The 16,675-nt window shown below is 36.5% G+C and overlaps 1 protein-coding gene across 2 annotated transcripts in view; it reads right to left on the bottom strand.

The window, feature by feature from the left end:
* The window catches only part of CUNH18orf25 (chromosome unknown C18orf25 homolog), a 38,703-nt gene extending 23,797 nt beyond the window's left edge, over positions 1-14,906 (bottom strand). For both annotated transcript variants that reach the window (XM_021716042.1, XM_008064990.1), the window contains exon 1: positions 14,117-14,906. In XM_021716042.1, the coding sequence (XP_021571717.1) occupies positions 14,117-14,831 (715 nt within the window). In that variant the 5' untranslated portion in view covers positions 14,832-14,906. The remainder of the gene's footprint in view (positions 1-14,116) is intronic.
* Positions 14,907-16,675: the final 1,769 nt, after the last annotated feature.

The raw sequence follows: 16,675 nt of genomic DNA, 5'->3' as shown, positions 1-16,675 counted from the left end.
AGCTACTTGGGAGGCTGAGGTGGAAAGATCGCCTGAGTCCAGCAGGTCAAGGCTGCGGTGGTTATGAGCTTGCCACTGCACTCCAGCCTGGGCAGCAGAGTGAGACTCTGACTCAAAAATAAAAAAAAATAAAAATAAAATAGAATCGGTGTTTACTCTGTACTTTTTCTCAACTTGATATTCATCTCAATTATAAAAAATTAAATTTTATAAAGTCTCCAATATGGAATAAAAGTTTCAGGACTACACTTGTCCTTATACTGGTGAACATCAGGTCACCAGTATATTTATGATACTGATGAGTTAGTTCATTTACCATTTTGAAAAGATCAAAGAAGAAGTTAAAAGCAAAGATTCAGGATTATCAGAGGAATTGAAAAGTTGATCAAAAGAAAAAAAGCAATGTAGTGTTTCACCACTGACCACAAAGTTGGGTACACTCTCAAACAAGTGAGGTATTAAAAGACAACTCAGGTAGCCCATCTAGACATTTAAGGGAACCTATAAGTACAGAAACAGGGCACTGGGCGAGAGCACCATCTTTCAACTTTTCTATTTCAGGGGCAAATCCATGAACTCTGGCTTTGAGGATTCAGATCTAAAAAAAACAAAAACCAAAAAAACCTATCTGTACAACATTCATCAAAGAAGAGCATACAATTTAGAAATTCTAGTGACCACATCCCCTATGCCCCTTGCTAAAAAGTTATCTATCCAGGCTTTCAGTTCCTCCTTGAAGTAATCTAAATTTTGCTATTTTCTAGATAGTCTTCATTTTTTAATAGGATAATTTAGTAGGACATATAATTTAAAGAAAAAGAATTTTGATCTTTCATTTTCATGGTGGAATTACTTTTTCAGTATATCAAAATTACCAAAAAACTAAAAATTATCCCCAAAATACCATTCAAAATCTATTATTTAATATTAACTACAGACTAACACCATTTGTCTCATTATAGAAAAGGAAGTTTCTTGATTCAGGAACACCTAATGTAATTAACTGGCAGGGAATCGCTAATATAAACACCACCATTCTCAACAGAGTAACAAGAAACATTTCTTTTTCAAGATTTTTATTTACCTAGGTTAGTTACATTCCAAATGCATGAAGAAGTAAAAGATATAAAGAAAATGCAATAAAATAAAAACAGTAACTTGATAACATTCTTACCAAACCTTAAAGTTATAATATGAATAAGACTTATGACCAAAGAATACATTTCTTTGTGGATTATTCCTTCATTTTTAGGCTGTCTTCTATTTTACACTGTGGTAATATACTGTAATATGAAAATATCCACTTGATACTAATAAATAGCCAGTTTGGCTGCAATTCCCACTAGCTTTCCTAAACTTCAGGAGAAATAAAAACAGTAATCAAGAAAAAAAAAATGCAAAGTATAGAAACCTGGAAGCTGTTAATGCTATTTATAATTCATAAACTCATGTAACTTCTAGACAAACTAAAATGACAAGTTTCTTATCTGTACTATGATTGAGGGCATATATGTCATTTTTGAAAAGGATTTTCAAAAAAATTTGTTAAAATTGTTTTGATAGTATATTTTCTGACATGGTATTTCACAAAATCTTTCATTGCACCCTCATTGTACTACTTAATTTTTAAAAAGAGGAAAATCAATATAAGCCAAATAGGAAAGATATGTTACTTTAAAGGGACACCCTTTGTAAGATAACTTGCCCCTGATTTGCCTGCTTTGCCATCATTCTTATAACTTTCATGTAACTGTAGCTTTGGGCAAAGTCAGTTGTATATTAAAAATGAAAATTATCAGTAGTATCAATTTAGGGTATTTTGCTCAACAAAAGAATTCATGCTATCACTTCTTTCATTAACAAGGAGACAATATACTTTAAATAATTTTTGCATACACCTTCTAGGTAATATATCTTATGTAAATGGAGATATACTACACCCAGAGATCCTTGCTGTTAAATCTACACAACAGTACGAATGACAAAAGCAGTAAGCAAAATAAACGTGTTCTTGTATATACTTGTATTCAGTCTGCTAGTAAGATTTTTTTTTAAGGCCAAAGTTTTTAGTTACTGTTGCTTTTTAAAGCCTCTCTGAGCAGTGCATAGTAGCATGCACCTGCAGTCCCAGGACACTGAGGTGGAAGCATCACTGAGCCCAGTTCAAGGCTGCAGGGAACTACGATCACACCACTGCACTCCAGCCTGGGTGACATCCCATCTCTTAAAAAAAAAAAAAAGTCTCTTATCTACAGTTCAATGACCAAAACCAGGTTTATACGTGAGCAACTTTTTTTTCTTACATACATTTAGGAAGCAATGAATTGATATTTATGGCCAAAATCCATAAGAATCCCCATAGCTGCCTCTAGCAACTTGTCAAATAAAACATTAATGAAATTCAGAAATAATTTTTTCAGAATTCTGAAAATGGATATGCACATGCACACGCGCACACGCACGCACGCGCGCGTGCACACACACACACACACACACACACACACACACACACACCCCAAGACTAAGTTCATTCCTCTGACTTAGTAACAAAAACAACAAAAAAGGAGTAAGCTTTTCTCTTGGTGCCCCCCAAATAAGATAATCCTTTAAGCTACTTGTAATTTAAAAAGTATGCAAAATATTAAACCTTATAATTTTAATTTCACCTTATTGCGTTCTAAATTAAAACTGTATCTTAAAATTACACTCAATTTTAATAATGCACAAAAAGTATGCATCAATATGATTAAGAAGAGAGTTATTACTGTCTAATAAGTGGCTCAAATAGCCAGATCATTTTTAATCTGCTGGCTAAATTCTCTTAAGATGATTAGGTATGTAATGTCCTAGGACACTGAACTAGTACAAACTAGGCAGAAAGCAGGCTGCAGATAATCAGAAAACAAGTTTACTCTTCCCTAGTGAAGGGATAATGTCCTCTTAAATTTCACCAACTAAAGAAAAATACTACAAGGAAATAACAACATGTAGCGACCATTAATAAAGTTATACCTATAGTTATGACTATAATTGCTTCCTAACATTTCCCAAGTTATTTCTGACAATGTTGATTTTTTAAAGGATAACTTTTTAAACTCTATAGCTTAATCTGTTTAATTCTCTATCCCATGAAACCCCAAATGAAAAAAGTAATCTGACAAATTAGAACAAGAGAAATTCCATATGCATGTATTAGAGAGATGAAATAGTCTAGATACGGGATTTTATTCTTAAATAAAAAGCATTTTAATTTTAACCATATCTGAATTAGTACCTAGATTGAAAGATGTCTCTTTCCAGCATTAGCCATTTGTAGACTACAAATAAATCCAAGCAGGACACAGCACTTATTCTTCTTAAAATCCTAGGAAAACCAAGGGAATTCGAAAAGAACCACTAGATATTTAAATGGGTACATAAAAGTGCCATCACACAATGCAAAAGTAACTCCCACTTACTAGTATGAGTACTAGACATGTAATCTTAAGGAGACAGCCTACCTTGGTAAAAAAGATTTCAATAACCTACAATGGCAGTCATGAAAAAAAGAAAATGAAAACCACTTCATGTACTTAACACTTCTTTGAATGTTCGTGATACAAAAACAAATTATTTTGAAAGAGGATGTTTTAAATTGTGCAACCTAGAAAAGGTGCAATCGTTTTAAAGCAAAACCTACTGTTTTTCAAAACAATACTCCTTAAGACAGTAACACATAATCAAGGCTCTGTGCAAAACTGAAAATCAAGAAAAAAAATTTTTTTGTATATGCTTCTGCCACAAAATTACTCTTAAAATTAAGCTCTCCAAACCAAAGAATGTCAAATTTTACTTTAGGATAAATGTTTAATATTTTGGCATATATTCTGTGACTTAAATCAGTGTATCCTGGTGTTTCCTCCCTTTCCATCAAAACCACTTTTTCCATATCCTTTACCCAAAACTTTGTAGAAAAGGCTACCCAAAATTATGTGTTTAATACCTTTTCAAATATTCAAAATGTTATTCTTAACTTGAATATCAATTATTAAAGCCAGAATTTAATAATTCTATTCCATTGCAATTTTATTTTTTTCTTAGAGGCAAAAAAATCTATAGAACTCTTGCCCAATTATTCAATAACAAAAGTAGAATATAGCCAGTCAATAACAACACTAGCAATAATTTTTCTACATGTTATTCTTAAAAGATTAATCTTTTCTATTTTAAAAATAAAAAGCATTTTAGGACATGCTTAATACATTAAATATTATATCATAAAAAAGAATCTTGTTTATACATGCAAGTATAACATTAAAAGTAGTCATTAACATGCTGAAATTAAATATTTTTTTATGTCTGAAAACTCATGTCTAGATAGAAATGAATTTCAAAAAATGCAGTGACAGTTTCTGAGTAAAGTTACTGACAAAGTTTAAGAAAAATTAAGTCTTGGAGTTTATATGAAACTCCAAAGCTATCTGTCCTCTTACAAAACACAGAATGAGATTTTTTCCAAAGTTGCAACTTCATTAAATAGCAATACCAACATTCCTAATACTGATAAATTATCAAATTATAAATGTGAAGGGAAAGACTAAGTTTCTCTTAGAACTAAATCCAGTAGAAAACCCCAACTTGAGCGTAGTGGCTTATGCCTGCAGTCCCAGCACTTTGGGAGGCGGAGGCAAGAGGATTGCCTGAGTCCAGGGGTTCAAGACCAGCCTGGGCAACTTGGTGAGATCTTGTCTCTAAAATAAATTGAAGAAAAAAAAAAAGACCCCAAATTTAAAAAACACCTAGTGTTAGCAAAATTACATATTCCTGTTGAACATGTTTGCCCTAACTTAGCTATTTCTCACACTATACCTACAAACCCTGAAAAGACAGAATACCATCATTACCTAACCGCAGCTGTGCACAACCTATCCTGCCACAGGGTTTTCAGTCTAGCACGCTTTCTTCCCTTTAACATAACTAAGGGCCACTGATTTTCAGTTCAGGGATTGAAAGCAAAATTAAACAGGTAGACTAATAAGCTTAGTCACTAGCAAGAGAAGCCCATTTACTGTCTACCCTCGAGTACAGAGTGACCATTTGACCTTTATCCTCAAAGTACCGTTTACCCTCAGGGCACCAGCAAGTCATGGACAATCTGCAAGGTTACTGGTGCCAGCACTGAGCTTTAAGTTAAAGCTCAAGATAAAAATCCATCTATATAGCAAAGAAAAATATTTTTCTCATGCATGAACTCAAACTGCAGTTGAATCTGCTTTCCCTACAGTATCTTGCATAGTAGGTACACAGCAAATATTTGCTCAAAAAAGTAATTCAGTCTTTCTGCATACAAATGCTATTTAATATTATAATTCATGAAAGACTAGCAACAAATTAGTTCAAGTGACATTTATGAAATAATGACATAAAATATTCATAGAATAATTGTGTGCCCCCTCAATTAGAATCAGAAGGGAGTCAACAGTGTCTGTAGAGAATAAATGCTAAGAGATTCTCAAGAATTAACTATTTACCTATTTGGGTTCATTAAAACTCCCGATTTTAATTTTATTTATATTTCTGGTATTAAAAAGAGGATCGCTCCTATTGTATAAATATGATTCTATGTTCCAATCATGCATAACAAAATCAAAGCTAAAACTTATCAAATTTTGCGGCTTTATGTTTTAAATACCTCATTTTTAAAAAAGAAACTATTTACTTCTGGAGTTTTTAAAACATCATCAACCTTACAACAGGGGGCAAAAGCATATTCTTTATTACACAATCCAAAAAACAGATTGTTAACCCAGTTTTGTGACAGATCCAAAGGTTTTCTGTAATATACCTATTTTCAGCAATGCTAACTGGAAAACTCATCATTATACATCTCTGGGAATTCTAATGTATCATGAGCATTTCAACACATCATGTAAGAACCAAAAGGCCACCGTGGCAGTACTTGGGACCAGGCAGCTGCCATGTGAGCATCTGACTGGGGGACGGGGGACATTCTTCGGCCAACTAGTCGCATATCAGGTCCCCTGGGCTCTGGCAGCAGCTTGCTCGTGTCAAAGTAGGGTAGCTTTTCCATTCACACGTGGAACTTCTGTGTTTGCCTCTACATCTTGGAGAACACACCATGGCTTCAGGGCCACTGCCTATGCCGTTCCGTCACACACAGTACCCTTGTCAAGCATGCCTGGAATTTCCCCAGGCACTCCTTCAGATCCCCCAGCACGACTGAAGTCAGCTTTAAAGACATTGAGGCTGTTTGATAAAACATTATTACTTCAGAAAATTGGACTTTTATTGAGACATGCTTACTCAGGAAAAAGACATATTTTAAATGTTAACCAAAGTCACTAATTCCAAGAAAATAATAAAAATGATTAACACTCCTAGCTTCAAGCGTCTGCCTTGGGAGCATGGATTCTGTTACCATACTACTGACTTCATCTACAACAGTGGCTTCCAACCTTTGCTGAGCACCAGAACCTGGAGTGGTTTAACAACTGCCAAAAGCCAGGGTGGCTGTAAGGCAGCCAAGATATGTTTTAAGCTCCTCAGATGATTTTAATGTACATCCTTGACTGAGAACCACTGCATCCTTAAGTATTTTGACTGCTTTCATTTTAAAATTCTAGTAAATTATTTTGGCAGCTGGCCTACAATAAATCATTGATCCTTCTCAGCTGATTGATTTCTTCTCAAAAGCCCTGCTTTAAATTTGTTTCTTATGGAAAACCACATAAAGGATTTACGGAATCCATGCATGCTTCTAGGTCAGCTTTTTATAAGCCCTAGTCTGTGCAAGGTGTTAAAATGTATTACACACACAGACACACACACACGTTAAGTTTGGAATATGCTACAAATCATATCCTTTTCCTATGGAAAACACACTAATAGCTGAAGTGCCCTGCAGTTAAAAAGACAACAACAAAAACCTACTAACACATAATCCAGCATTTTCCAATATGTGAACACATATACAGCTACTAACAACCAGCAGCACAGTGGTTTCATAGGATTTCAGAGTTAGGATATGGTCCTAGACCTATACTCCTTGACCTTGAACTAGATGAGATCATCTTTGGTTTGGGTCCCTAAAATTTGGGTCTTAAATAAAACTAATTATATGGAGCTCTTCATTCTAAGTGACTTACTAAAAATGCTACCGTTGCAGGTCACTGTTGACTGTACTATCTAAAATAACTGTTCTACTGTTCTGCCCTCTTCCTGTCAACTGTGACCTCTTATGTCCTGCTTTACAATTCACAGCATGCATCCCACATGATGGCTTGTGATGAATTCACATCCTGTCTGTCTCCTCAAGGAAGGTTAAGTTCCAAGAGAGCAGAGATTCATTCACTGTTGTGTCTGAATGACTGATGGAATCAATCAATCTTGGCCTTAAACATCAACCTAAATCAAGAAGTCTTAGAAAGAAAACTCCTATGAGATGCTCTACTGAATTTACTCCATGGGACTGAAAACATGGTTTGCTCTATCACATAGTGTCCTTTTAATGAAGATGCAGAAGTTTCTCATGTCTCCATATGACAAATAATTGTGTTTCTCCTAAACAAAAAGAACATTTAAATCAGTCATGTCACCTATTTTCAATGTCTACAAGGTCATAAGACAAACTTGTAGCCCAATCTATCCAGCAAATAAAACCTCAGGAAGTCATGACCAACTCTTCCTCCAACCTTATCTTATTCCTTTTTCTCTGATGACTCCCTCCTCCAAACTATCTTCACTTTTTTTTTTTTTTTTTTTTGAGAAAGCAGGATTTATGGAGAGGATAGAAAAGCTCCCACAGTAAGAGGGGACCTTAAGGGGTTGCCCACTAACTTCGTTTAAAAAAGGGGGGAGGGCGGTGATTATATGTAAACTTCCTCAAGCAGGACATACCTTTCCCCAAAGTGTAGTATATTTAGCTTATGGAAAAAAAGACTAAATGAAATCTGAAACATAACCTCCTTTAAGCCCAACCATTTTGATCTGCTTTAGATTCTAGGATTACTTATTGCTCAATGTACACTAAAAATAGGTATTTAAAAGCTAGATTCAGAAAATCCAGTGTAAGAACACTTATGCCAGGACCAGTAAGATAAGCTGCAGTCTCATAAAGATGACTATTGGACCGCATGCAGTGGTTACGCCTATAGTCTCAGCACTTTGGGAGGCCAAGGCAGGAGAATCACTTGAGCCTAGGAATCCGAGAACAGCCTAGGCAACATAACAAGACCCTGTCTCTACAAGAAAATCAAAATATTAGCTGGGAGTAGTGGCAAATGTCTGTAGTCCCAGCTACTCAGAAGGCTGAGGTGGGAGGATCGCTTCAGCCCAGGAGGTCAAGGCAGCAGTGAGCTGTGACTATACCTCTGCACTCCAGCCTGGGCAACAGAGTGAGATCCCAACTAAAAATAAAAAATAAAAAACAAAAAGATGACCACCAGCAATAAACACTAATAAACAAGGCATTCTGAGGCCTTAAAAACAGGGACCAATTAAGCATTTGTCAAAACCTGCAGAATTTCCAACACTAAGAGCGAACACTAATAGTAAACCATTGACTTCAAGTGACAATGACATGCCACTGGAGTTTCATCATTGTAACAAATGTCCACCCTAGTGCAGGATACTGATGGGGGTGGGGTTGTGGGTATGTGGGGCAGGGGGGATTAGGAACTCTCTGTACCATACGCTCCATTTTGCTATGAACCTAAAAATATTCCAAAAAGTAAAACTTATTTTTAAAAAAACAACCAGGGCTTATATTCTCGCCTTAAATACACACGTATTTTTATTAACACTAAGATATATTATATTTTGAGAAAGACACATCAAAAGCAAAGTTTATGTTTTTGCATATACAAAGTTAATATAGGCACTCACTTTAAGAAATAAGTTGGGAAAAGCAGGCTGAAAACAATACGTTGGTGCTTTAACAGAAGAGATTGCCAAAGAACACCCACCAGTAAGACTTCAAAGCTTGTAAATTTATCATCCAGACATTGTAACATACAGAAAATCACGTTTAAACAATGCATGCTTCTCAAATAATCACTTAAATGGAGTAAAAAAAAAAAAAGGCACTTATGCTTGTTAATTAATACACAACTGTGCTGTGATTTATAATTAATATGATTTCAGCCAGGTTCGGTGGCTCAGCCTGTAATCCCGCGCCTTTGGGAGGCTGAGGTGAGTGGATTGCCTGAGCCTGCGGGTTCAAGACCCGCCTGGGTCACTTGGCAAGACCTCATCTCTACAATAAAGTCAAAAAATTAGCTGGGCATAGTAGCATGCGCCTGTAGTTCCAGCTACTTGGAAGGCTGAGGCGGAAGGATCGCCGGAGCCCAGAAGGTCGAGGCTGAGGTGGCTGGGAGTGGTCACTGCACTCCAGTCTGGGCAACAGAGTGAGACTACAACTCAAAAAAAAAAAAAAAATTAATAAGATTTCAAAAAACTAGACTCCACTGCTGAGAACTTGTTATCCATCAGTAGTAAGAGAACTTAACTGAATCAGACGTCAAGTTTCACAATGAGTTGTATCTGTGGGAGACTTAGCATATCACTGCTTAACTGAGTAGTTCTTAGCCCTGTCTGCTCACTGTCATCAACTACTGCTGATCAGTTTTAAAGCTGAAGCCTGGGATCAGACCCCAAAGATTCTGATTTAATTGGACTGAAGTGGAATCTGAGCATCAGAAGTTTTAAATGCCACCCAGAGAATTCCAATATACAGCCAGACTGAAAACCACATGTATTTTACCAGCATGATATACTAAGTGGAAAATATAGCTTTTACCTGATTACTCTGTCTCAGTGTTATGTTAGCAAGGTATTTAATGAGACTCCTAAATAGTTACCAAAGACAACCAGATTACAAAAGGCTTAAGGTAGGGACATGGAGCCGTTAGCCACTGAATCACTTCATAATCAATCTAGGAAAAAGGTCAAGCACAGTGCTTCATGGGATTCCCTATGTGGGCTTAGGGTCTTCTACCCTGAGTCCTCACTGCCTAAATTAGTATCAAAACTTTCCAAGCAATTAAATCCCCAATAGGTTAAGAATTAATAAGAAAAAAACATATGTAATAGGAGGAAAATGTGAAAGGAACATGAATAGACTATTTACCAAAAAGAATACAAATGGCCAAACTTAATTTTTCAACTTCACTAGTGATCAAAGAAACACAAATTATCACTAAAATGTAATCTTTCCATCAAATCAGTCAGGTTTTTAAAAAGTAAACACTCAATAGCAAGAATATAATACATGAACACTCAAACTCTGGATGGAATAAACGTAATATATTTTTTAAAAGCAGTATGGCAGTATGTGGTCAAGAGTCCTAAGTATTTATAACCTCAACTTCTAATGGCAAAAACTAAAAACAGTCTAAGGACCAACATCAGGGAAATTTTTTAAATAATTAGCTAAAGTAATCAAAATCCATACATTCTGGAAAGAGTAGTGTTTTGGTTAAATGTTCAAAATGCAAAATTAAGAGAGAAAGGAAGATGTAGATAATACTCAGTATGACAAATTTTGTTATATACATACTTAAATATTAATGAAAGCAGAATTATGGGTGATTTTAAACTTCTACTTCATTTTTTTATTTTCAAAAATGTCTATAAAAGATGTACCACTTAAGATTTTTTTACTTTCCAGCAAAAGTTAACTGATCAAGTATAATAATTTCTACCAGAGGGGGGAAAAACACTATGAGATGAGATGACACCTTGTCATACAATGCAGTTCAGTACATAAGTTATGTATGGTGAGAAATGGGTGCTGAGATCCTGGCTTGAAGTGGGCTAAGGTGGTCTGGCCTGGTCACACAGACTGAGAATCCAGGTGATCTTAGACAGGAGTCCTCAACAGCTTCTCTGATATTCTTCAAAAGAGACAATCAGATTTTCAAAGGCAAACCAGCCAAGACAACTACCATGATGAATATTATTTTTAGAACCTCAGGCTAAACAGGCATTTATATGATGGACCACTAACCCACAGAAAAGCAGGTTATTACAGCCAAGACAAGATATAGCTGTCCCGTAAAGAGGACACTATGCTAAACATGTATGAAAAGCAACAGTTACTGAAAAACCTTTCCCCACTATCCATTGTACACTGAGGCATATGTTAGTCTGTTCACATTCTTGAACTGAATGAAATCTAATGCCCAGTATTCATATTAATTAAAATCAAAATCCTTCCAACAGCAATCTTTACAGAGCTAAAGACTGGCCACCCTATGAAATAAAGCTGTAATCATCAAACTGCAAAGAATGATCAAAGTGCAAAAAGAAAATCCATAAAGATAATTCAGACAACTGAAAAAGTGTTAAACACTCAGGATAACTACCACATAGTATTTTTACATTAATCCAGTATAAAATACTATAAATTTGCTGTAAAATACTTTTTACTCATCTCTAAGTCCTCCAAATGAAAGTACTGCCAGAATTAGTTTGATATGATACCTCCAAACAGATAAATGTGTTTCCAAAAACTTCAAGGAGAGAATGACCTAGTGTTGATACTAAGCTGCCTGTCAGTTAACCGCTTACTTAAAAAACTCTTCATAAATAACCGTTACCCAGGCAGCAAACTCGATTATTAAGTGTGACAATGCACTATATCAGTCCGCATCATTAATTATTTGCACTCCTTAAAAGAAAATGCAATGATTGTTAAAACATCTGGCATAAGAGAATATTTAGGATAATTCCTTCAACTTCGAACTGCTGCCAAACAAAAACTCATAAATACAGCATTTTCTTAATTACCAAACTGGTTGTACCTTGGTGAAGGAGAGTGGCAAGAATCTCAGTTTTGACTTTTCCACGTCGTTTCCATTCGTGTAAACAGCTTCCAATTCCGACATCCAGGAGATCCTGCTAGGCCCATCCAGGGAAATTCACCTGGATGTCCCTGTTCGCTGAGCTCCAATCAGTTCATAATTTATCCTACCTTTACAATGTATACAACATCTCAACAATCGCTCTTGCCATAAGGTTGAGTGTGTCGCCTGTCTTCCTCAGAGTCACAATGTGACTCAGGAAGCTGAAGGACACGTGACTGTTACATTAAAAATGCAGTGTCTCAATTTTTCCAAGATAACAATAGGAACAGTGGAGTTGGAATTCCTAAGATTTAAGCTCTAGGTTGCCCCCTCTTTGCTGCTTTGCATGACTTCAGGAAAGCCAGTCATAACTGTCTTATGTAAATGATACCCCCAAAACTGTGCAGTACACAGCACAGCAGTCACAGCCCACAGTCCTGTACCTCAACCTACCATCTGATTCTCCAGGATTACCTAAGGAAACGCAACATAATTTCAAAAGTCACAACTTACTAAATGATGTGAACAAGAGATTCTAAATTATAGATTCAAATTAATTTACTTTGGTGTTTGGTTAGCATACGATTCAGAACAGACAAAAAACAGACTACTGGTGTTTTAAAATTTTTAGACAATGGTCAAGGTAGTCAATTAGCAAACAGATTAGGAAAATATGAACAAAGCACACCCAATCTATAGAAGCCCAACAGGGAGACTGCCCATGAAGACATTTATCTTGCCACTTCTACAATGGGGTTCTATCTTCAAAGAGAATTTCATTCACCTGCCTTCTCCCTTTCCATAAAAGGCAAAGTATTGGGGTCATTACATAAAAACTCGTTCAGTAAGTGGAATTAAGTTCTATATTAAAAGCTCCATCATGACCTTGATTAACAGATTAGAACAAGATATAAGAATGCATAAACAATTTTACAAGTATTAATAAGCCTTTCTTTAAAATACTATTAAATGTAAAACTGACATATAACTAGAATCGGCCTTAGAATAACTCCATAGTCTGTTTCTCTCATGCATTTAACTAATGAGCTTCATTGAAATCCTCTTCCTTTAATACAAGGAACTACAGAAAAGGAATTCAACAGATATTAAAACAGTAAAAAGCATTTCTAAAGACTATTTAAGACTCATATTTAATATATTATACGGATAAGACTTTCATTATCGTAAGCTGAACACCTATAAAGTGCTTTAAAACCAATGATTCTTGTTACAGCATTTATATAAGTTGGTTAGCTATAGGTTTAATTAACCAATATGATTTTTCTTGAAATATTCTTTGTATATCAGCAATATGCTGTCTTCATGTGTAGAAACAGAAAATTAGGGAGAAAACATAGTCACACATAAAACTTTAGAAAACCAAAACTTCCCCCTCTTCAGTGTAGCAATAAACAATACTGTCTTGACCTATTAAATGCCATGTTGTTTACAAAATGTTCCTGATCATCTTTTAAAAGTCTTTCAGATAATGAGAATTCACCACTTACGAACCACTCAGATATCTTTCTTCCACTATGAAATCTCAAGACTGCCTCTGTAGTACACAGCACCAGACATCATAATTCGGGGAAAGCAGAATTGTAACACATGTAATAAATTACAGACCCTTATACACATGACAGCTAGATCAGACAAATTTCTAACAAACTTTTTAAAACCTGGGGGATTAAGTTTTTCAAAAGACATTCTTTTCAATGCAAGTGACAACTTAGGATAGAAAGATGTGCAACAAGGATACCCAGTTTATCATGCACTGAAACCAGGGAAAGCAAGTGAAACTACTGCTTTATGAGGAACAACTCTTAGAAAACTGTAATGAAAGATAGAACGTGTTGTGTCAGACACTGCCAGCTCAAGTGCAGTGGCTACATAGTAGAGCAAGGTGCCTATTCCTGAGGAGAACGTACTCGGTAAGAATGCTGAACAGTGAGGACTGAATCTGAGCAGTGCTAAAAAGGCAATGAGGGGAGTTCAGGTAACGTGTTACAGAGAATGGACTTGGGAGAAATTCCATTATGCAAAAATACACTTGTCCCTAGCATTAACTTTTTTTTCCCTAATGTGCTAAGTGCACTAGAAACCTCAGAACAGGTTTTTAAATTGGTCATGTCTTGTTAATAGACTGCAGTCTTCAAATTTTACACAGAACTGCAGGTCTCCTGGATTTGTTCAAGTGTCACTCATCTAACTGTGCCTGACAGCTGAGAAATGCCACCAGGTGCTTTACAGTCAGTTTAAAAAACATCCTCTACCTGGTATCTCTGCAGTGATTGTCTTGCTGCTCCCTGAAACCTCTTCATCATCGTCTGATGAGCTCGTGCTTGAGTCACAAGTCAGGTCACTATCACTGGTGCTACTGTCCTGCAGCAGGTTGTATTTCTTCCTCGCTGCAGCCTCCCTTTTCTGCCTCAGTAGCCTGATCCTCTCCTTGTGCTTCTGGCTCCGATGACCTTTAACCTTGGTGACTCGGCCATTCTGTTTATCACTGGATTGCCGATTCTTCTTGGCAGCCATGGTAGATGTTTCACTTTCAGATCGGGAACGCCTAGACTTGCGCCCAATGGTGGCACCAGACACTCCTGAAGGGTCTCCTTCTACTGTTGTTTCTGCCTGAGAGGGTTCATTCTCTTCTGCAGAAGACAACGTGTCTGAATCAGCCAGGTGACCACTAGAGGAAGGGGAAAGCATGCAGTGATTAGAGGAGTCACTCTCGTAAACTCGGCCAGCCGTCGGCTTGTCACTCTCCGTGGATGCCAGCTGAGACTCTGAAGAGTCCCTTCTTAGTTCCATCAGCAAGCAGGGCATTGAAGAAAGGACTGCAGAATCCGCTACACCCTCTTTCTGAACTTGAGATTCCAGTTCTACAGATCCATCTTCCTCCTTGGTTGTCTCTTGTTCAGACGCTTTTGGTGGGACTTCAGACTCAATGAGTTCTTCGACTTTTCCCACTGCCTCCTCCATCTTCATTTCAGAATTTCAAGTTAAATCATGGAGCAGAGTCTAGGAAATGATATCAAAGATGCAACAGGAAAGAAACCTGTACAAAAACACATAAAATCAATAAACAGAAATGGCAGATTATTTCATCACACAACATGCCTACCTTATTAAGTGGATGGCCAAAGTTACCACTACACAGGCCATTAAAATACATTTATCTATCTATTATCTGCTTGCTTCATCAACAAATTCAAAGGCCTTAATAACATCCAAATCCTAGTATATTCAGCTACTAAAAATGGTATAATCGTAATCCTCTATTATTGAACTTGCAAAGCCAGTAAGTAACCAAACAAGAATTTTCAGGCTTACAACTTACTTAAAGTGTTCAAGAAAAGGATCTTAAAAACTCTTATATAGTTAATATGCATATTTGACTTTAATATAAAAGAATACTTTTTAAAAACTAGTCTAGAAAACAATGAGTTAACTGGAATTACTTTTACACTCAAATTCTCAAATGTACAGTTATGTTTTAAAAAAAGAGTTCAACTACAAGCATGTGGCAAATGAGTAACCAAAGTACTTCCACACATCAAACCTAGCTGCACTGCCCTCAACAGGCACACCCCAGCGAAACAGGAAGATGAGGGGCAGATGTGTGATGTCCTCAGGCTCTCCCAAGGCCACACACCCATTATGTTGCATGTGAGTCTAGTGTTTACACAGATGTCTTGGATCAAAAACAGTGATTACTAAACATAATTCAACTACTCCAAAAAACCCAGAAAACCTTGTTACTCTCCTCTATGAAAGACTGAAGGAGTTTAAGAGAAAACACTCTACACACATTTTACACCTTCTATGCTAAATTTTGAACCTAACAACCTGCCATCACCAAGTGACACAACTCCAGTTAATCACAGAGGTACAGGATATAATCTCCAACCACAGAAGCTGTGACCTGTACAATAAGCCCTCACTTAACAGTGTCAACAGGTCCTTGGAAGCTGCCTACTTTAAGAGAAATGACATTTAACAAAACCAATTTTTGTCTCATTCACTTTATGACAAAACAACATTCTACACCTAATTTCACTTACAGTCACAATTCCCAAGAACCTGTCGACAGCATTAAGTGAGGACTCACTATGCAGCACACACCTCATCAACTAGAGGTTTGTAAGAAGATGCTAAGAATGTGCAAGGCAAACAACTCACCCTGCACATGGGACATTACAGGAGCCTCTCAGGACATCCCCCAGGCCAAATAGACAAGCCATACAGGACACAGTCAGGCACAGCATGGCATCCCCATCATTTCACTCCATGGGGTACATGATGGCTCAATCTACGGTGGACAGATGCTAGAAAATACCAGAATCCTTCAATTGATCTGGCATGCCAAGTCCACTCTGCTTAATAAAAACACAAATATTCTACACACATTTTTTGTTTTTCATATCCCTGTTCTCAGTTGCTGATAAAACAAACATTCTAATAAAGTTTTCTTAACACATTCATGAAAGCCAGAACATTCATGGCCACTGGAATATGTATTAACTTAAAACAACCTTGTGTGTAGCCTATTTCACAAGCATATCTCTTTCAGTACTAAGTCTGGAGTTAACTGAAAAAAACATAAATAATTTTCCTAACACCATTACAAAAATAATAATAATAATAATAAGTAACACCTCTGAAAGCTGACGGAGGGGAGTATAAGTTAATCAACAAACTGAGACTGCCCCTGATGAAGCATGTTGTCAACACAAACATGAAACAAAATATTCACAGATATAAGATACCCCCAGAGCCGGGCTCGGTGGCTCAGCCTGTAAACCCGCGCCTTTGGGAGGCTGAGGTGAGTG

Source organism: Carlito syrichta, unplaced genomic scaffold, assembly GCF_000164805.1.
Source record: "Carlito syrichta isolate Samal-C Ts95f unplaced genomic scaffold, Tarsius_syrichta-2.0.1 Scaffold308121, whole genome shotgun sequence".
Taxonomy (NCBI): Eukaryota; Metazoa; Chordata; class Mammalia; order Primates; family Tarsiidae; genus Carlito; species Carlito syrichta.
The sequence above is the reverse complement of the archived record's forward strand: the minus strand, read 5'-3'. Positions and strand labels throughout refer to the sequence as shown.